This window comes from Serinus canaria, chromosome 1A, assembly GCF_022539315.1.
Source record: "Serinus canaria isolate serCan28SL12 chromosome 1A, serCan2020, whole genome shotgun sequence".
NCBI lineage: Eukaryota > Metazoa > Chordata > Aves > Passeriformes > Fringillidae > Serinus > Serinus canaria.
In genome coordinates this window covers 8,118,252-8,141,502 of record NC_066314.1, presented here as the reverse complement: position 1 = coordinate 8,141,502, position 23,251 = coordinate 8,118,252, and the positions used below count along the sequence as shown (strand labels likewise).

General features: G+C 39.2%; 1 protein-coding gene across 4 annotated transcripts in view; it reads right to left on the bottom strand.

The window, feature by feature from the left end:
• SEMA3D (semaphorin 3D) overlaps window positions 1–23,251 on the bottom strand; it is a 131,132-nt gene that overhangs the window by 47,543 nt on the left and 60,338 nt on the right. For all 4 annotated transcript variants that reach the window (XM_009086870.4, XM_030238347.2, XM_030238346.2 and 1 more), the window contains 4 exons: window positions 15,219–15,281; window positions 13,481–13,600; window positions 9,068–9,161; window positions 5,709–5,837 (listed from right to left, as the gene is read on the bottom strand). In XM_009086870.4, coding sequence (XP_009085118.2) covers window positions 5,709–5,837; window positions 9,068–9,161; window positions 13,481–13,600; window positions 15,219–15,281 — 406 coding nt within the window. The remainder of the gene's footprint in view (window positions 1–5,708; window positions 5,838–9,067; window positions 9,162–13,480; window positions 13,601–15,218; window positions 15,282–23,251) is intronic.

Sequence of the window (23,251 nt, the reverse complement as noted above, 5' to 3'; positions counted from 1 at the left end):
CTCTCTCTCTATGAGGCTTTTTAAGGATAAACTATTTAATTAAGAAATGATACTTAAATTATTTTTACTTTTAGCTCAACAACTAACTATCTGTAGTTTGTAGTGTGGACTTTTTTATTTAATTATACAATATCACCCAAACCCAGGAAGAAGAAGGTGAAGAAGAAGGACTAGCTTCTGCTTTAAAACTTTTACCTAGTTTTATATATTTTACTATTTCTAAAGCTTTAAATTCTAAGTTTTTTACTATGTAATATTGCACACTTCTATTCAAACTATACACTAATAATCTTAGTTTTCATCATCTCATTTTGGAAATTTAATCTACAGCCTGAGGTCAAATCTAGTGTTCTCTTGGGGGACAGTGTTTGTCAGTACAGAAAAGTCTAAAATTGTCAGTAACCATGGTTCCAACACAAATCCAACACAGTGACATGCTGGGATTCCCCAGTTAGCACAGCAAACCCCAAAACTGGTTGGTCACTCTTAAGGATGCAGCTCCCTGTGTTTGAAAATAGATTGGCTATATCAATGTAATGGTTTGTTTGGGTTATTTAAATCTGCTTTTTGCAAAAAAAATGCCTTGTTGTGGCATGCTGGGCCATTGCATTAGTCCTGGTCTCCTCCAAGGTAAGTGTGGGTGTCTGCCTGCATCTTGCAGGTGAACTTCCTGGGCCAAGGTGTTCCTCACTGCTCCCAAGCCCCCTCATCCATGGCCTCCAATCCTGCTCTACCTGCTCACTAGTAGAGGGCTTTTGTTACCTGTGTTGGGGTTTCTTGTTTGTTTGTTTTCCTTGTAATTTTGCACTAAAATCAGAAATTGAAGCAACTCCAGGGTCCAGGACTGCAGCAGAGCAGCCAACAACCCTGCCTTGCACAAGTGAACCAGCTACTTGGGGCAGTGATTTTTAAGACATTCCCCAGTGGGCTGCAATAGATGAGCTCTTCTGAGGGCACTTGGATCAATGGTGTTTTTCTTTAAACAGAAGTGGCTATACAAATACAGTGCAAAGAGACCCTTGACTCTAAAATACATTCTTTCAGCAATAAAATACACAGTCTTTGTCCCCCAGTATCAGGTAGGCTGCAGTAGAAAGCAATAAGGAGGGTGGTGTAAGAGTGCAGAGCAAACAGAGCACACTGTTTATATGGGGAATACTATTATCAGCTTTCAATATATCTTCATGCCTTTGTCCTTCATAATGACTGTTACTTTATATTAGCCTCGAGGAATTTTCACCATGAACTTCACAGTACACACAGAAGAAAAAGGGAGTCCTTGATTCAAAAGTTTGCAGTCTGAGACAAAGGGCCTGAGACAAAACGGGATGTGTTTAAGTGCTCAGTGTGCACCTTTGAGACAGAAGAGTAAATTTATGGGTGAAAATAGTCACAGTGCTGCTTCCATTTAAAACCTTTCTGACACTAGAGAATGGTGTCAGCAGAAAAAAATGAAACGATGCAGGCATCAAGATCTATAAATTTAAGTTAGGATTTCAAAATGAGCTTGAGGAAAATATTCCATTACCCCTCAGGGCCTGTAAGGCTACTTTGAAGATTAGATCTCTAGGCATGAATAAATACATAAATATGCTTCTAGTATGGTTTCTTAAATATGTGGTTAGCAAAACAGCCATTTAAGAGGAAACCTGTGAAATTCTTCTATTCCATGTTTTTGAAAGTCACATCCTTTTTTTTTTTCTTAATCCGCATTCACAAAACAAAACACTGAATGTATGGGGGGTTGAAGATTAAACTTCACTGCTTTCCTTGGCAAGCCAAATGCAAAAATAAATGTCTCAATACCAATTCCTGGAACAGATTTAGAAGAATCTCTAACGAATTAAAGGAACACCAATATTTAACAATTTTAAATCACAACTGAAAACACTGAAATTGACAGTTAAATTCGAACAGAAATACGTTGTAAAAGATATGAAGTGAAAATAATTAAATGGAAGAGATTATGATCTCAAAAGCACATAATGTTCTGTAATTGAGATCTTAGTCTCATCTTTTCTAACCCATCTATCCAACAAATAAAAGTGCACTTAAACTAACTGTGAATTAGGCTTTTGGACTCTTTTCATGGGAGGAAAAACTATGATGATTTTAAACTACTGATTGTTTTCCCACAGACAGAGCTATCCTCCCCCCCACTATTTGCTTCAGCAGAAGATCATCCAAAATATTAAGTTCATGGCTAGATTGTATGTAACCAGCCTAGGGATTAATGGCACCATGAGCTCTGGCAATAGATGGGCACATGTGTTGCTTGTGCTTTTTTTCATGTGGCCTGACAGGAAAAGCTGATACAGCTGGTTCTTCACTGCTGGGGTGCCTGTTGGTTACCTGCTGGCCATCACCCCTTCTGAAACCAGCAGTGACTTTTGGCAGTGTAAGCTATGGGGAACTTAGGCTCAGAAAAAGAGAACCACAAAGCAGGGTCTGTCTCAGAGCACAAAGAAATGAAAAAGCAACCCGAAACAGTGGGAAGCAGCACCTCTGTGTAGTTGGGTTGCCAGAAATACATGGCCTGACAGAATACAAAGACAGTGCTTCTTACCTCATTTACCATAACCACCTAGAAGTCAAGCTCCTAACCCATTCTCAGCCAGGTCCTCTCTCAGGGAGGGACAAAGTGACAATGAATAATCCTATTTTAAGACAGATTCCTACAATAGGCGGGGTGAGTCACCCTCTGGAAGTGTCACCCTGCTCAGAAAATTACAGAGGCAAGCAAAAGGACTGAGCTCAGACAGGATGCTAGCTTTTGCCTTTTAGAGCTAAGGGAGCTGAATCCCATCCAAAGTTCGCAGGATATAAAGAACTCATTGCCTCCAAGACTTTGCCCTGGAAAAGACGACTAAATTGCAATGAAAAAAGTGAAAAGGAAAAAAAAGAGATGAATGCAATTTAAGGAAACCCTCGTTCCAGCTATGGCCTTCTCTTCCTACGAAGGAGGGAGGGATGTGCAGCTGCTCAGAGGATGCCTGTGTGTAGGGCTGGTGGGGTGCTCTCTGCCCACGGGGCTGGCACGGGGCAGACTTGGTTCCAGTGGGTGGCTCTGCCATCCGGAGAGGGGCCACCAGCCCCACGTGCCTCGTCCCTGGGTGAGACAGCTCCAGTGAGCAGCTGTGGGAACGCCTGAGAGCCCAGCCCTGCTCCCCTCTGCTCCAGTGCCACCCTTGCGGGAGGATGAGCACGTGTGAGCCTGAGTCATGGGAAAGATTAGCTGCCTTCCTCCTTCCCCCTCTGTGGAGCTGCTATTCAGCCACTGAGATTAGGACATGTCTTAATTAGTCAAGATAGAGATGCCCTGCAAGGAACTGGAAGGTATCCCACGCATTTTTCCCTCATGCTTTGTCTTTACCTCCCTTCCCTCAGGGAAGGATAATTTTGTTTCCAGAAACAGAATAAGACTAAACTTTAAAAATATTAAGGTGCATTATAGCAAAACTTCCTTGGCCCTCTAGAAAAAAAACAAGCTGTACATTTTATGCTTATCCTAAGTAAAACATGAGTCATGCGTGGTAATAATTTATTTCCAATTGTACAATTATCCAAGTATGTACAACTTTTACTGGAGGTCTAACACATGCTTAGTAAATGGGCAGTAGAATTGGGGAAGAAGGGATTTACATGAGATGGGAGTTTTAAATCTGAAATCAAGTAAATATTTTCTTTATACCAATATTGGGTGAAAGCACAGAAGTATGTAATTGGTAACATTACACAATAAACTAGAAATATATTGGCCACCCCATGGCTTATTGCAGAAATGATGCCGTCATTTCAAGCTGCATTTAAAATTTTCTCCAACCTTAAAAGGACTGTTTCAAAATATTAAAAGCACCTAGTTTATGTCTATGCCTCTTAGTATAACACTGAATGGATTGTGTTTGTGAAGTCTTAGACAGAATTGTGGCTGTAGGGTTTTATATGGCTGGAAACAAGGTAAACCTGAAGAATATATAGGGTCTTCAGTGTTTATATAGTGTGGGGCAATTTTCGCCTCACAGTCTAGCACACTAAAGCTGTTTTTCAGACCCAGACATATTAATATACTGTTCTCCTTAGAAAAGTTTCACAAATACAGATGCTTTAAGTGAAAACAGAATAACGTGAATCAATCTAAATAAGAGAGGAAAGGCAGACACCCCCCCCCACTAAAACATTTAAACATTTCTTAAACCTACAGTTTATTCTGTTTTCTTGTGCTGTTCCCTTGCCTCAAATTGCTCACAAAGAAACAATAATAAGAGAAAGAAATGTTTGGAAATGCATTTTTAAGCTACAAGTTCTTTTGGGCTGTCAACTGAACCCTGTAATGCTCATCAATGTGGATCTATACTAATGATTGCACCAGACACTCCTCAGGGCCAAACTACAGTAAACCTTTGTTTTTACCTTCTTACTGCATCCCTTAGGAAAGCAGCTACCCAGCCACCTTTCCATGCTGAGCATCTGCAGGCCATCAGTGATAAAACTGGATATGCAGTTGCATGGCTAACTAGAATTAGAAAACTGATTTCTGGAAGGACCCATCATGGTCCACATCAGAGTCCATTTCTGCCCTGCACCGCACAAGAGGTGTGTGGAAACGACAGATGAGATACCAGAGGGGGGATAAGAAAGATTTTCAGCACAGGAAATGAAAGTGGGATAGGTCAGCAGAGTGAGATTCTTCAATCTCCTATTTGGAAAGGTAAACATGACTTCTAAGTGGCTTTTTCTTTTTCTCCTTATCTCACAGCAGAAATCCTGGGGTTATGGAGTTGCACCTAGATAGAAATTTAAGGCAACAATACAGAAGAAGGAAGAGAAGGTATAGGGAAAAATTATTAAGAAAAAGAAAGAACATTTCCTCTTGTTGAGGTCTCAAAGAGTTAAGAGGCAAAATTATCCTTTTTAGAAGTTGTCTGCTGGGAAGACAACTTAACCCTGTGGTCAGCAGGCCCTGGCCTTACAATGCACCCATAATAGTCACACAGGCATCCTGAGCCAGGGCCAGTGTTGCCACATCTTTAAAGACAGTTGACAGCTAAAAGGGGGATGCTTTAATTGAGCAGGGTTAGCTTGTGAGTGAAGTTTTCCATGTTACTCTGTGTGTGGTTTGAGACTGGCTGGGTGCAAATGCAGCCAGTTTCTTAGAGGGTTTACTAGCTCACAATGTTTTTTAACGGGCAAGAAAAAGCACTGTTTTGCTTGGGAAGCTATTTTAGTGTGCCCTTAGTGGTTTTAAAATGATCCTCACAGCAACAAAGGGTATTTTTCCCCCTAAAAAAGGAAAAGAAAAAAAAAAAAGACGTTCTACCAAAAAATGTGGATTTCTAGTCTGTCGTTTCAACACACTATACAGAACAGCTTCTAACAAGTGATTGGAAAATACAGTTTAAAAAATGATTCTGACAAGACTGGATATAGAAGCATTTCAGTCATGATATTATTTCAATTGTAGGATTATACACAGATATACACATCAAAGATGGAAACTCTTCCCTTAATTAGCATTTTCACCTCTGTGACTTTTCTCAAGTGCATTTCTGTTCCACTGAGCTCTTTAAAAAAAGCCTATGTAATCCAAAGCCCCCATGATACAATATCTATATTTATAGTTACTGGACATATATTTATATAAGGAAGGAGCTATTAACTTCAGAGGCAGGGACAATGCAGATGACAACAGCATATGTTTGGGATCTTACCAGTAAGCCAGTAATGTTCAGAAATGTCAGTTCTGATGTAATGGTGGTCGTGAGAAGGACCCAGAGAACGTGTCAGAGCAGTGTCTTTGCCAAGGAAATCAGAAGCTGTTCCAGCATAAAGATACTCATCTGCAAATGAAAAAGAAATACGGTTCCTACAGCTGTGGCCTAAAAAAAACTTACAACAATTTACATTTTGTTGGGTGAACAACACCTGTGTTTAATTGGTCTATAAACTAATTTAATGCTTTAAAATATTATTGGGTCATATTTTAATGGGTTTTTTGGTTCTGTGAATTTATTTACATTTAAATGAGGGTGATATTTGTAATTATATGTCTGAGAAGTAACATAGTCAACATCTAATTTTCAGATCTTTCAGGCACTCAGGAAAGTAAATTTCCCAGGCTTTAATGGGCACTGAGCTCTTAAGGGTATAAAGGTCTCTTTAATCTGAACACCCTCTCCCATGCACCTGGGAGCCATAGTGAGGGCATGGCCACCTCCAGCTACTCCTGTGTCCCAGGACTGCCATGGCCCTGATGGCTTTGCTGCTCCTGAGCCAGAAAAACAGGATGGATGCTTCCCCACTGGAATGCTGCAGCCTGGCCCGTTCCTGGAGCAAGGATCTCCATCCAACACTTATTTCACAAAGAGGAATTCAGGCACAAATTCAGGGAATTTGTGAAAACGACAGCAATATGGCTACAGACACAAATCATCATCATTTTAACACAGAGTGGTCTCCCTGAAATAAATGACACATTTTGCTTGAATAAGGCAGCCAGAATCTGCCTCACAAGGACGCTACATCTGTAATACAGTGCCCTGAGCTTGCCGCAACTGCAGTCACTATTTGCTCTTTTGACCCTTTTGTGGGCAATGAAAATGCTAAGAAATGCACAATATTTTCTGTTTCCCTTCAGATCTCAGTACTTTTCAAAAAGAAGGAAAGAAACAGTATCACTGTAAAACTTTTTTTGTTTTTTACCATATAGTGCATTTTAAAATACTCCTTTTTTTGTAAAATAACAAGCTTTACTTGTTGAAGAGGGTTTTTTTTGTTTTATTTTGTTTAATGACTTGCAGAAATAAATCTCTTATTCATAAAAACAAAAAAGTTCATGTTCACAAATTATAATTTTATAAAAAGCTATATGATACATAAAAAAATCCCCTTCCAAAAGTTCCTCATCCAGGTTTTCTGATACTCCTGGGTTGAAACATTTCACAAGATCTTTTAGAGAGAAGCCTTTGTTGAGTGTGAATGCAGAATAAATACCATTCAACACTGATGTTTGTGCTTTCATTTGAGAAAGATGTAAATGCACTTAAAAAAATAAGATCAAGGGGGGGAAAAAATCAACAAACCAACCCACAACCCATGATCCACAAGCACTTTATTTGTCCAAAAAAGATCTATCATCTTTCTTTTAACCTCATTATTATTGTTACTTCTGTATTATATCCATGGCAGTTGTGGAAAGCACATCTTTCAGACAGCATGTTGCCTTTGTAAAGAAACAACAGTGCATTCTGAAAGGTATTTGTCATAATGAGGGATGGGCAGGGTAATTGGTGTTTGCTAAGTGACAGGCACTTGGTGATCGATACATCTGAAGGGCCAACAGAAATTCTCTATCCTTGCTCAGGGTCTGCTGACAAGGCATTTTCAGCACTTCTCTCAGCATTTGGTATCTCTCATTTCAAGCTCCTGTTGCATCTTGAACAGTTTTGGTGAGTGGTAATTCGTGAGGATAGATGATGAGCAGGTGATTTTTCAGTCAAAAAACTGGTTTTTCCAATTTATCTATGGGTCTACTTGAAGTGATATGTCATGTATACTCAGATTACTTATTTCTATAAAGATTGAAAATTACTCAGTTGCATTAACTTACATATATGAGTGAAAATATAGTTAGATATTACTTAGCTCATAATGTATAACTGAATAAAAAGTGTTCTCTGAAGGATATAAGTAATCTTTACTGCCATTTGGCAGATAAATAAAAGTAGATGGAGAGAAGTGACATGCCAAGGTTACTCTGCTCATTAATGGAAGAGATGGGAAATGATCTCACCTGAGCTCCAGAGCAGAATCTTACCCATGAACTATACTGCTCCCCTAGTTCACTTGGGGATAAGGTTAGCATCCAAAGAAAGACCAAAACCACATTGTCTGGTCAGGCCTGTAACTCTTTACAGTGCTTCTTGTACATTACTGTGAAGCACTTGACACCAGCAAGTCAAAAAAGGGGTACTAGAATACCCTGACCATTAATTTTATCTCGCTCAAAAATTGTTATGCAGCAAAGTTCATGTCTTAGCTGGCTAAAAGACAGCAGCCTCTTCATTTCACAAGATTTCATAGAACAGTCAAAGCACAAGAGTGCTACTGAAATTAGGCAATGTTGTAATAAATCACAGAGTTCTACTGCTTGCATTAAAAAAAAAGTAAAAGAAAAAAAGTTAAAGTTTCTGAAACCCCATTTTAAAAATAGACTTCACGGTCATTAAAGAGTACTAGGGGTCTCTGAGAAGAATAAGCACAGGCTTTAATCTATTGTTTTTAATAAAGGAAGTCCTGCCCCATCTGTAGGGTCAGAATCACAAATCATCTATCTTATTATCTGAGAATAAAGACTGAACATTAGTCATATTCTTTTTATAACACAGAGTGACCGACACTTCAAAGCACTGTCACCACTCTTTGGCTGTAAATGAAAACGTCATGGTGCTTCACTCTTATCTTGTATTCATATGCTCGACGGACAAGTTAAATGAAAATTGTCCAAAGCTATGAACCAAACCATGACAAAAGTAGCTCTTATAGTGATTTGAAATCCAGAGGTCAAGCTGACATTCCTTGGCCCCAAATGTCAGACCACACAGTGCTGCGATGCACGCAGCAGGCAGCGAGCACTATCTGCTCCTCGGCTCCCGGCTTCAGAAGTGGCTACTCGAGTAAATAGAAACCTCAGAAACGTATTTATGGAAATAGTGCATGTCAGCAGACTTCAAAGGGCAGAACATATTGATAATTGCAGAAAGAGGCCCACAAGGGCTTCAAACACTCTCTGTCCATGTGGGTTTTTTTGTTGTCCTCTAAAAGGAGCAATGACTGGGTGAGGGTGAAACCGCCTTCCCGCCCAGCTGACAGAGGCTTCACTGCCGTTCTAATGCCTCTGTTTGTACTGCTGCCCTTCCAGCTCTCTGGTGTCTGCAGCCTGAAGGCTTCCCCAGCACTGGAAACATGACCAGTGCCAGAGGAGCTCCAGCAGTGGCATCCACTGAGCCCCTGTGCTCGCACAGAGCCATCGCAGGTCCCAGGGCAGCGCCTGGCTCTGGTGGCTCCTTACCTGCCATCACCGAAGCAAACGGCTGCTGGGGATCGAAGGGGCACTTCAATCTGCCAGACTCCAGGTTCTGGGTATCCAAACGGAACACCATCTCCTGAGAATAAACACCAATTCATTATCCTGGTGTGGCTACAGAGAAAAACTCACTTAGACAGCCTGTTCTACTAGTGTACAAAGTGAAGGTGTAGACCATGCAGCTGTCATCTCAGCACTGATGTTTACAGTCTGTGTCTGTTTCATATCTGGATTTTTTCACTCAGTGTTTTACTGTATCCTGGTCACTCTGTAGTGAAACACAAATCTTAGAAAAAAATACAATTATTTTCAGAAAATAAGAGGTGCATTGTTCATTTCTACTCCAATTAAAAGCTGGATTGTACTTAAAAGGCACTGGCTTCTATTTGGGAAAGTGCTGATAGACTCTGTTGCAACAGGAGACCCTGAAGGGATTCTGGCTGACTCTGAAATTTCTCCAGGGACTGCTGAATAATGTTCACAACAGACACAGTTCAGACCCTTTTAAAATGAAAGCAGAATATGCTCTCTCTTATTATTTTTAACAAGGCTAAAGATACAAGAGATATCAGAATAGTTTCTTCCTTGCAGTTTCCAAATACAGTATGATTAATTCCTGGGCCACAGAACAAGAGCATAGAGGAAGATAAAGAATATAAGTTACTTAAAAATTATTGCTGATGTTTTCAGTGGGCAATCAACAACTCAATTCCTGTAGGCATCCACTTGAAGCTTAATTATAGTTCTGAATTGCCAGCAGGGGTTCTTTTACTTGCCCCTTTCAATGGTTTTCTGAAAGTACAGTTAACCTGAAATCCATAGAGTCCTGCTGAAGGCAAATTGATAGTTCAGAGGAGTAATGTGAATTTTCTGCAGGTATGGGGACTTCAGAATTGTGCTGCCTTTAAAAGAGAGGGGAGATTTGCTACAGAAGTTCTTTTAAGATGTTTTTCTTTAACATGCTTTCCTATCTACATTGATATTTAAAATCCTACTAGTGCTCAGAAATCTAATCAATGTATTACAGAGATGAAAATTTAGAAGCTAGTTTTAAAAAAATCAAAATGTTTCCATGACTTCAACAATTAAAAATGGGTTAAGTGATTTTAATTATTCCATATATCTGCCTTGCAAGAGGCCAGGAGAGTACAAATGACAAGCAAGTATGTCCAAAGATGGCCACATAGGATTAGACTTCTCAACACATTAATTCAATTCATCCTTAATGCACATCAGATTATAAATGACCAAACCTTTCTATGTTATTGAGGTGCCTCCTAAACTCTCTAGGCTCAGAAGACAAAAGCCTAGGATATTGAATAATTAAGCTCCTTAAGAGAAAAGAAAAATCAATTCCAATCTGGGAACATAAATTCAATTTCCTCCAGCAATCCTAGCTTGTAGGAAGTGGAATTTAATCATCAAAAAACTTGTTACCTTCCCAAACCTGTGGAATATCAGGCAAACCAAATTCTCAGGCTGCTAAAGTGAGCGCAGCAAGGATAAAACTAAACTAAAAATTAGGCTTTTTTTTTTCCTGACAATGCTGGTGTCCCATTGTTCTTTGTTCTAGGATATGGAAGCCTGAGCAGCTCAGAGAACCCTTGCCTTATCACATGGGAAGAGGCTGTCTGCAAGCCCAGCAGTACTCAGGGGACCAAGGGAGTTACAGATCAACATCAAATATTTCAGACTTCACCCAGACAAACTAATGGACACTACCAGGCATTCACACAGAATTAACCTCCTGCTTTCACTTCAGGCAAAGCTTTCAAAGAAAAGAGCATCCCTTGGAGAGCTGTGGCTAACAGCATCAACCAGGCCAAGCCTCTTCTCCACCAGCCAAGAGAAGTTTTGGCAGCGACTCGAGCAATAGCAGGAGGAGGACTTTAATCCCCTTTAATTGTGTGATCCCGTTGGGGATTTGTACTGCTTCAAAAGCAGTGGCTGCTGTGGTTTTGAGTCACCTGATCCACAGTGTTTTGCTCTCTGTTTTCACAGCACTGGCACTAGCCAGGAGAGCACTGTGCAGATCTACCAGCAGCTTTCAAAGGTCAGCAGAGCACTGCCTGGCTTCCCAGTCTCTATGAGGCTATCTCAGGGCCTAGCTCTCCCAAGCACCCCACATCTTCCTGGGGAGGTTGTTAAATACCAAACACTCATTATCTGTTATTATAACCCAGAGATTAATTTTTTTTAATTTTTTTTTAAAAAGGCAAGGGACAGAACAAAGAAAAAATTCTAAGAGAATGGATTTCCTGGCTTCAGTTCCTACAAGGAGACATTTTCAACTGCCTGTCAAATTCATATCACTGTGCCTATCCTCAGCACCCTCCTGCCTTGTCACATTTATCTGGAGAGGCGGTGGAAGGATGATGGCTGAAGAGTGTTTGGGCCTCCAAGAAGGAAAGGGAAAATATGCCTGATGCCATTCAAGGCTGATAAGTCAGTAGGAGGCTGTAGAAGAGCTGCTCTGTCAGAAGAGGCAGGAGCAAGGCTGAACACTGTCCAACCTACCCCTGCAGCTGAGCAACCAGGAGGAATGTGGGAGAGGCAGGACTGGGGGACAGTGAGGGGATTAGGAAATACAATACCAAGATTCTTCTTCCATTTCCTCTCACAAGGTAATTGGTCATGTCTAGCTGAGACAGACCCCTTGTCTAGACTGGCTGCCAGACTGAACAGTCAGACCAAATCCATAATTTCATAAGGTCTGGTGAAAACAACCTTCACAAATGAAGTCGATGAAATGAAGTAGGGCAATGATAGAGTGAATAAGGAATCTTGCTAATGACCCAGAGGTAAACCAGAGCCTTCTTTATACTCTTGCTGAGAGCTGTTCTGGTCTATTCAGCTGCGTATTTGATCATTCAGCTAAGAAATCAGCATGATACAAGGGATCTAAAATTTCAGTTGCTTCAACTGGAATATTGAAAGTAGCAAAGCAAAGAAGTCTACAGAGTTATTTCACTGTAAGCCAAACTATACACCATATACCAGACAACACCAGGAGCATTAATGGTTTATCAGGCAAAGAACACTACTGTGTAGATTTCTCACAGCTTCAGTATTCTGTTGCACAGACAGCCCCTCTGGGTTGGTCATCCAACCCACAGATTGTGGGGTACATAATGACAGATCTCAGTCTAGGCAAGCATTATTCCTTTCTTTTCCTTCCATGAGGATCTTCTCTTGATTTCATGTATCAGCAACATAACAAGGTTGAATACCTTTAAATGAAATAGGGTAAGATTAGATTACATATTGGGAAGAAATTATTCCCTGTGAGGGTGGTGAGGCACCAGCACAGGTTACCCAAAGAAGCTGTGGATGCTCCATCCCTGGAATTGTTCAAGGACAGGCTGGATTGGGCTTTGAGCAACATGACCTGTGAAAAGTGTCCCTGCCCATGGCAGGGACGTTGGAATTGGGGGGGGTCTTTTAGAGCCCTTTCCACCCAAACTGTTCTGTGATTCTTACTTCTTTTTCAGGTTAATCCATTTAGTAACTTTAGATGTCATTTCTTATATTCCAGAATTTTACCCAGCCTTGAAGAAAAGAGAAAGCTATTTCTACAGCAGCATAGGAAGCCTGCACCACAGGCAATCAGCCAGACAGGTCACATCTCAACACTGTCTGAGAACAGTGCCAGTGGGATAAATATAGCCAAGGTGTGATACATATAGGAGTTAAAAAGGGACTTGTGTACTAAGTGGCTGCTTGACACAACACCAAAATTCTTCTGTTTTGGGGGTTAGGTCTCAAACATTTACCACTTAGGATAGAGATTTCTTTGTCACCAGCAAATGAAGACCAATCAGCTGCTAAACCAGCTCAGGAATATGCCACTAGTGATGGACGACAACTAACACCTCCTCAGTGACCAGACTGCAACACATTGCAAAGTCCTGAGACACTGTCCCTGCACTCAGGCTCAGAGACCCTTTTCAAATAGTTCATTACTCTCAGGCACAAGGCATAGGAATCCCTCTGTGGGCCAAGGGAATATGTACACTAAAAGATAGAACTACAAGTTTCATCTTGAACTCTGAATGTATGTGCATAAGGAAAGTATGTGCAGAAATGACTTACTAGAAAGGAAGACATCTGGGTTAGATGTTCTCTCCACTTAGTTAATCACACGGAAGTGTCATTCCAAAGAAGTTTGTGTATTAAGCCTGAGGAAAGTGCTTTGTTCAAAAGTGATATGCACATACCAAATGTGAGAACGAGAGTTCCCGACTGACCCGCAGAATCCACCATTTATCCTGTTATTTATGCAAGCTGCTGTCAGGTCATTTTTTACACACTCACATAGTATTTTCCAATCTATGATGAATGCTAAACAAGATGAGGGCTATTCCTTGACATGTCACACTAGTGAGAAAGTTAAATTACCTCTTTGTGAGTTCCAAGTTCAATGTATCCACAGAGAGGGTGAAACGCTCCTGTGCCACAGACATAAACATGGGTCCGGTTGTAAGGCTGAAGAACACGGATAAAATTGGCACATTCTGTCTGTTGGGAAAAGAAAGATAAAGCTTACTTTTTATATTTATTCTTCTTTTTCAAGTTATACATTCTACTAAGTTACAGCCATAGCACTGTTATACTTAAAACCACTGTAGCAGAGACTGTTTACAAAGTAGTTCAAAGCTGTGACAACTACAATTTGACAGTGGCTATCTACCAGGCAGTTCATCAATCAGACTTGCAAACCTAATTCTGCTGTAAGGCTTGCAGCCATAAGAAGCTGTGTGCTTACAGCATGGTTTGGAGTGTATCTGTTCAGCCTGTGCTGTAGCAAACAACACCTGCCAACAATAGGGCAGAGGTCACAGAGCCACTGGGTTTGTGTGGCTACCAGTCCTTCTGCCTTTGCTTCCCAGCTCAGGGTGCTTTAACACCAAATATTGCATTATAAAGAAACTGTGGTGGCCTAAAAGGCTTCAACACACTTCCAAGGGTATGCTTTGTCTCTGCACCAACCACATCTTACTGGTGACTTTTATTTGGTCATTTCTGAGTCCAATGGGCTGTCCAGGCTCTAGCTGGGCTTGGTCCCTGCTGGGAAGCACAGGCAGCTGCTGTGTGCTCCAAGGATGGTACATGGGCTGGAGGAAAAGGCTTGCTATATCTTTACCCAAAATGAAATTAATACAGAAACACAAAACAAGTACTTCAGAGGGAATACACAAGATCTGTTCATACTTTCTAGACATCACCCTACACCTAAGTGAGAGTCCAAAACAAATATTTCTCTCCCGGGACCCTTTCCTTCTTCTCTTAGTACAGAAATAGAGCAGCACAAATCTTCCATATACAACAGTGTAAGAATATTCCCAGGGCTCAGCAAAGGTGTTTAGGTTTTGACTGCTATGAATATAATGGTAGCAACAAGTTAGAATAAGAAGTTGAAATTCTTCAAGCAGAGAGCTGAGAGTGTTTTGAGCTGGAATCTACCTTGGTAACCACTGTGCTGAACAGAAATTAGGAGATTTTTTTGAGACAGAATGAGGAAATTTTATTTTACAGCCAGCAAATGTTTACATTTATGGGGCTAGGCTCTAGACACATGATGCAATCTGTGCTAAGCAAAACATATAAAAGTAGTACTGTATACATGTATGTACCTTAAATATACTTCCAAAAGAAAATGTGTGGTTCCAGGGAAAAGCCATTGGGAATGAGATTCTCTTTTAACCCTAACTGAAGCTGTCCCAAGTTAAGATGATTTGTACATGGCTCTACTTCTCTATTTCTTTAAAGAATTATAATGAAGTTACACTCAGGACACTCCCAAGAAAAAAAGAAGCATTTTAATGCAAAAAAAGAGTCTTTTATGGAAGCATTGCCTGGTATACATTTCTGAGGTAAGTCCATTAATCTCTCAGCTGCATTTATTACATCAAAGAAAAATCTAGCATGATTGCTGCCTGCAATATTGAATTTTTTTATGTAATAATATTTTTAAAACAACAGAAATGCCTTTTTTTTTTAAATTAAGAAAAAAGACTTGGGACATTAATTCAGAAGAAGTGTAACAAGAGCTTACTAATGCATTTTGTGCATTTAGTAACAAACACAAAGATATTCATAAATCTCAACAATAATAAAAAATATACCTCATACTTACCTGGGCATCTTTCCCAGCTAATTTGCATAATTCTACCTTCTCTTTTGCTGCAGGCCAGTAAATCTGTAACATAGTTAAAATAAAACAAATATTATGAAGATTATAACCTGTCCTATGACTAACAGAATAATTATTACATGAATTAACAGTTAAAACAGATTTATGCATGTTGAAAGACCTTGCCTGTAAATTGAAATGAACATGACATTCAAATACAAGATTCCATTACAAAAAGTTAAGAGGTTTTAAATCAACCCCCTGATCTTTGTTTATTTCTTCACTGGCCACATGTACTTTTAAAAAGCATTCAGTTAATCTGGCCAGGGCACCTTGTCACCATTCTGTGTTTCCCTCATAGTTATGATGAGCCAAATCATCTGGAAACTAAGCTGATTGAAAAGCCAGGCAAATTACATTTGTAAAGAATTTAGGCCAGTAGATTTGGCATAACTGTTATAAAAAAATATGTAGCTCTTTCTGCCAATTTTCAGATGAACAGAATAAAGTTCAAAAAACTAAGGATAGCTCAAGGGAAATTTGTAGAACAAAAAGTACATTTGACAGAAAATCAACAGTGCATGGTTTAAAAATGTCACCCATCAACATTAACTGAGTTTACTGAGAAAATGAAACAGAAGTTTAGAGTAGAATCATGGACCTTGGATAAGTGGCATTAAATATTGATACAGTTTCTCTTTTTTAATCTGCCCTGAAGAATTCTATAAAATAGGTTTTGATGTAGATGAATCCTGATGGCAAAATACTATCAGTCACTGTAATCTAAATTATGTTAGTGAAGAAATATCAATGAACAACAGTTCAGGTTCTGTTTCACTGACTTCCATTAAGCAGTCAAGACTGGTTAAGATTTAGTGCTTGATGCTATTAAATTTAAAATAGAAACTAAATACAAATTCTTCTACAACCAGTCTGATAAAAATGGGTATTTTGTACTTCTAATTATGACAAGATGAAACTATTGTTATTTCTCATAACTAACAGTAAAAACACCACAAATCACACTAATTTTTAAGCAAATATTGATTAGTACACTGCCTCAAGTCTCAGGCACCAGTCAGCAGGTCATTAGTAGTCACAAATGCTTTAGAGTAGTCTCCAATCATTCCTTACAAAATCTTAAATAGCAAATATATAAGAATAAGAATTATTGTAATATGCATCAGAAATAAAAGCATCATCAAGAAGGATGCACAACACAATGGCACACAAGACGAGCTGACTGCTGTCATACTCCCTTCCACCCAGCTGTTGGCACCTTGTAGGAAGTGGCTTGACATACACAGGCTGTCCCACACGGGTAAGGAAAGCAAACAGCCAGTGTCCTGTGTCAAGTACCTTTATCACTTCCCAAAACCTACAGTCACTGCTTCTCTTAGTCTGGAAACACTTTTGATTTTACTTCTCCCTCTTTCATTCCCATGAAAGTGGATGTATTGGATTTCTGCAAGGCAATTAATTTCCTCTCACGTGAATTTAGTTACCTTTCTGATAAAAACCTCTTAGTAGAAATAATGTAGTTTAAGTTACTTAAACCTTAACCCTCTACAGCAATATTTACAAGGAGTCAGAGATAAGACAGTGTAACAGCATTGCAGCACTGGAGCACAACTGTGCTTTCCCAGAGCATTTTCCCAGAATGATGTGGTCGTAGCATCCAGGTATGAAAATGCAATCTGAAATCAACCACGCCAGGGTGTGTGGGTGGCACAGTGCACAGTGCCAGGAAGCACGGAGGAAAGGACTGGGAATATCAGGAAGGGCTGAAGGTAGGTCCAGCCTGGTCTCTGCCTGGGCAGAGTGGGATGAATCTCAATAGCAACACAGGTTAAGTTTAAGAAGAAAAGCTGATGAAAAGCTACCAGTGAAGAAAAGCTGATGAGAAGGAACAGAGAGAGGAATACAAGATCATGGATCTCCAAACACATCTGGCCAAGGAGATTTGCCTGAGCTGTCAGCTCTCTTTGGCATAAACTTTATGCCCAATTCTGCCAAAGATCCCTGAATCATTTACAGGGAAGCCTAGAGGCCAAGGGGCTTGGGAGGTGTTTGGCCAAAGTTTAGTTATCCAGTTAGGCAGACAAGACATCCCCTTGTAGGCTTTCGAAAATGCCCAGCTCTCCTTGCCAAATACACAGAAGAACTGGAGGAGTTACAAACAGAGACATCTGCTCCAAGGCACCAGAAGTGTTAATGGACTTGACTTACCCCAATTCTACAGATTCCTTCATGGGAATTAGTGTTTGTCCTACAAGGCTGAAATACATACACCCCCACTTCTATGGTAATTGACCACAGACAATTATATTAAAAAATCAATTGTTTTACTCTCCACTTACTCAACAGCCGCAGTATTTAGCATTATGTAAGGCCACATTAGACAATGAAAAGTGAAGCTAAGTGATCCAACTTGAAAATCAATTTGCAATTATATATGGGGTAGTAAAAGTTATAATTATTTGCTTTACATATGAGAAATGAGATGTTCCCAGAAACTGTCAGTTCTAAATCATAATAGATCAAGAAAATTGCATAATAAATAATGAGTTGATGTGCTGAGCAAAAAAGCATAAGCCTCATTTTTTATTACAGGACATGCTGTGTAACAGTACCACAGGTCTGGTTCCCTCAAACACTGACACACATAATGCTACACATCTGTATTGACTTTTCTGTAGGGGGTGGAATTAAGTTTTACTATTCTATTTTATTCCAATGAGTTACTTAGTTTTACAATATCTCAAAAAAGTAAGACTGCATGCTCCTGTAGTTCCTGTTAGATTTAAAATCACTGAGCTTTTAAATGAGTTGAAACTTTGAAATTGGTATTTTTTTCTTCTTTTTTTTTCATATTTACATGCATTATTCACAATGCTAACAGCTTATTAACAAATTCTTTTTTTCCCAAATTCCTCAACAAGCAAAAACTTCAAGGAATAGGAACAAAAAAAAACAGATAACCAGGCACTATATATTAAAGGTGACAACAACATTGACTTAAGTTATAATCATTTTGTGTTACAAAAAGTACAAATTATATATTTAATATATTTTATAGTGGCATCTGTATTTTAAATATATGGAGAAATCTTAGAATAGCTTAGTAGAGTTACTGAATTTAAGTCAAGAATGCAACCAGTTGGAATATGTGAACTATATACTTAAATAGAATTCTTTTCTTAATCTTCAGTTTATTTTCCTTTTAAAATAACCGTATCAAAATTCCAAAGGTTGGCTGCTGTCATGATTTCCAGCTTTTATCTTCTATTGCCCAATTAAAACAAAAAACAACCTTACCATTACTTTTAAATCATTCTTCAAATATTTTCTTAAATTTAGCAACAGGAAAGAAATTAAATTCTCCTAATAAATGAAATTTAATAAGCTCTTTTCTATCAGAGAGAAAGAATACCTCCCAGGAGTACGAAACTAAGCAGTACATAAGTGTGGGACAGATAAGGTATCACTTTAAAGGGTAGCTGGAAATTGATTTCTGATTAAAACAAAACATTTAAAACCACAAAGGTCTTTTCCAAATCAGGAGCAGCAGATTTCTAGAAGTAACATTTTCCTGTCTATGAAATACACATTTTTACTATAATAAAGGAATGAAAAGAAAAGCAAAAAATTTATATATATATATATATATATATATAATTGGTATGTGGATGATAAATATATATATACACAAATATATGCACATGTGTATATAGCTATGTGTGTATATACACACACATAGATGTATAAAAAAAATCTATGGATCCACCCTTCTCTATCCAAAAGACCCTAATTTCAGCTGCTATCTGTCATGAATTAATAACACTGGTATTTTACTCACTTTTCAGTATCTATCTTTCTCCATCAGATTTTGTTCCAAAGCTAACACTTCAGACTATAAATCCTTAGGAGAAGGGATTCTCAAAAATAAAGCAGTAAAGTCTGATTACAAAAAAAAATGTGTGAAATTACAGCTTTTTCAAGAATCCTTTCTAATTAGGCTTCTAAATCTAGGATGGTGCAGGACTTCATAAAATCAGTGGAAAATGCTTTATATTGTCACAATACAAAAGAGAAAGATCATAAGCTACCTAAACAATTAAAAAACCCATTGGTCTTACTTCGTCTGTTTGTAAGGTTTCAAAGCAAGTTTCTAGTTAGGGGAGAAATAACACAAGTTTCCAATGGAGTGTGGTAGAGAAGAAAATGTAACTTGGTAAACAGACATTGGTTCACTCTAATATTGCACTTCAGTAACCCAGCCGAAGTACACTAAGGTGCTAGAGCTGATCTTCCTCACGGCTCCACTTCAGTATTTACTAAATTGTCTCATGGAAACTGATTAGCTCAGCAGCAAAAATCAGGCACTAGTAAAAAAAAAAAAAAAAAAAAAAAAAGAAATTATCCGATAAATAAAAACTTGAGGTAGAAAGTCACTTATGAAGTCCCTCAAGGAACAGAACTCATCCTCTTTCATGTACCCTTTAGTAGCCTTGGTAAAAATCCAGAACTCTGCCACAACCCATGCAGGCGACAGAAAGTTGGGAAGCACCACTAATACAAATGGAGTTACATTATGCAGGAAGAATCAAAGGGCTCTGAAGACCAGAATTATAAACAGCCAGAGGAAATGGGTATAAATTGCTCACAAATAAATATATATCAGATTGTGGATTTAAAAAAAAATTTAATCTGAAACACTGGAGTAACAAGGATCTATTCCACGGCAACAACATTCCTAAAGAAGTTGCATGAAGTGTCCCAAAGGGCCACTTACAACAGCTGGTTATGAAAGGAATAACTGCTCCATGAGGTAGGTGGTGCTGATAGCAGGGAGTGAGACCAACTGACCAACGTGACTCCTTCCAGTTTAGGTCCCCAAGATAGCCACGCTCATGCCAGCAGCAAGCACTTGAGTGTCCCATTGAGGCTGTTGGCTTTCAGCAGCCCTGGGGCTTTCACTGGAGCCTCTCCATGCCTGATGCTGTGCACGTGCTGCAGCACTTCTCTATCAGTGCAGCCCCTGGTACCACACACCCAAAGTGTTGTGCTAGGGGTGCATGGAGCTCCAGCAGGGTGTGTCCCTAGCAGGAGTGAAGAATATCAGCTGATTGGCACATCTCAAAACACTCACACAGCGAATCTGGGACCTTGGAAGAAAGGGATTGCTCTCTTCCTGTTTTAAAGGAATAAAAAGTGATAAAAGCATTTAAATGAAAATGCAGATTTTAAACAGCTGCTTGATGCAGCAAGAGAAGGCCAGCTTTCTTCCCTTGTTTCATTCTATGTACTAGATATTCATCATACTGATGCTTGAGGGAAGCTATGCAATAAAATTACAGCTTTCTGGGCATCAAAATGTCTTATTAAGGCTTTGTGAAGCATGTACACTATAACTAAGAAGCTTAGGCTCATTGGAATGGGTAAATTCACCATATGACAGTCCCAACTGCAGTTTCTGAAGAACAAAGATTGAGTTGTAAACCCTTTGTCACGTTGGCATATGCAATACACTCCCCCTGAGAAACTAACTCTTCTCCATGGAAAACTACCCCGCTGTGTGAAAAAAAAAGGATTCATGACTTAGCTCAATGTGACCATAAAATGAGTACAGTAAAGAAGGCAACATGAGCCAAACAGACTGAAGTAAACCAGGAGACAGTCTAATCCTAGTTTTGTTATTGCCTTACTATATGTGACAGTCAGGTCTCAATTTTCCCACCAGTAAAATGACAATAATGTGACTTTCTTTTTTTTTTTATTTTTTTGATTTTCTGAAGAACTTTGTAATTCATAGCTCAAAAATCAGAAGCAAAGAAAAACAGTAAGATCAAGGAGCACTGAGAAAACATACAACAGTGATCCAATAAGAATGTCACCCTGCTGCACAAGACAATATCACAAATGTCATGCCCCAATGCAGTAAGAGTGGGTGTTCATGGATTGCATCCTGAGAACTAGGACATTTGTCAGTGCTGTATACTGACCCCAGGTCACTTCACTGAAAATTACTGCAAGCACTAAAAATTTACTGAATTTCCCAGAAAACACTGGAAAGAATTTAATGCATTCTCTGTATTATTTTGTGGAAAACAAAGAGTGTTACAATTATCACAGAATCACAGAATATTCTGAGTTGGAAGGGACCTACAGGAATTATTGAGTTCGGCTCTTAAATGAGTGGCCTGTACAGGGACTGACCCCATGACCTTGACATTATTAGCACCATGCTCTAACCAACTACACCAATTACAAAACTATCTGATTTAGCACACCATATTTGTACACCAGTTGTTCTCTAAATATCTCACCTCTGCATTAATGTGGGCAGTATGGAAGTCCACAGCTTGGGGAACTGGGCAGATTGCTCTCACAGACAAATCCTAACAGGAAGGTTACCCCAAGCAGGTCTTGGTACTGACTCCCACTGTAATTGCTGTACTCAGGAATTCAATATTTTAAAGTCATCAGCAAACAAAAGAAGCTGAGACATCTAAGTTCCTCATCTAAATTTCTCCCTGTATTTGAAAACTAACCAGGCTGTCCTCAAGAGTTTTTTCACCTAGCTTTCTTTATAGCAGTTTCATCAAGGTTTAACTCCCAGAAATACTTAAGAGATCCTTAAAGGCCAAGAATGTATCCTTAATATTTTTTACACCTGCCACAGACCTGCCCCTGTGGCTCTATTTCCCATGCCTGCAACATGCATCCAGGAAATAAACTGACCAGAATTTCCATCTCCAATTATTTCACAGTAACAGAAAATTGGATCTCTGATAGATATAATCTGATGTAACAGGAAGGGGGAAAGAGAGAACATGAGACTTGTTTCAAAGTGATTTACAACACAGCAGGAATGCCAGTGTCAGTGCACAGCATTCTTTATTTTCATGGTGCTGTCAAACTGAGTAAAAAGCACTGAAAGTCAGAGGAAAATGAAAGTTGTGTATTTGGAAGACATATTCACAAGATTTTGGTACCTTTAATTTGGCAGGTGCCTGTTAAGAGTGAAACCTCACATTAGAACCAAATGGGCTTTAATATTGCATCTGTCTGGGACAAAGCAACATCTCCACATGCCCCAGTTCTCCTCTTGAACTGATCTCCAAAACAACTTAAGTAGCAGCCAATACTTCCATCCTCAAGGGTGTTCTGAAAAGTGCATTTTCATGTGTATGTTATGGGCACATGTGAAAGCTTAAAGAAAATATACCAGATGCTAATTTAATTTACACTGGATGAAATCTTAAAAGGCCTCAGTGCTTCTACACTTAATTTTCCACAGTGTAACCACTGAAGACTTCTGACTACCGTCTGTTTCTCCTAAAAGGAAACCATACACCAGGATTTTTAGGGTAAATGGCATTGCTCCTGACATGTTTATCACTTCAGACTAAAAACAAATCCTACCTTTGAAAAAGCCAATGACCAATATAACCAAATGTTTTCAGAGAGCAGGATACTGGCCATTCTTTATAGCTAAACACATGGGTAAAACACAAAAATGACAGCGGATGTTTATGGAAACATAATTTATGGCAACAATGCAAAAGGAAATAACAGAGACACTCTCTTCCACCTAGGACTGCTGTCATTCTGGATTCATACTGCTTTCTTCACGTTTCACTCCATCTGCGCTTTTGTGTCTGTAAACACTTTTCAAAAGCTTTCACTTTGTCTACACAGGTGCCTAAATTGAAGTCTGTCAAACAACTTTGTAGAATAAATAGTTCCGAGGTAAGACCCCTCCAAGGGCTGACAAGCACAAAGGTATCACCTCTGCCTCTGGAAGTCCCTAACCTGAAGTTTCACTGGGCTTATCCTAGATTATCCTGATGCCCCACTCTCCTAAATTTAGATATCTCCAGTGGCTTCCACATGACTTTCTGGCCTTCAATAATATTTCCTGGCAAACTTTTTCTTCTGACAGGTCAAAAAAGCTTCACTCTCAGACTGTCTGCAGTTTTGCTGACAGGCAGGAAGCTAACTTCCTTTGAGCTATAGAATAAGCAGCATAT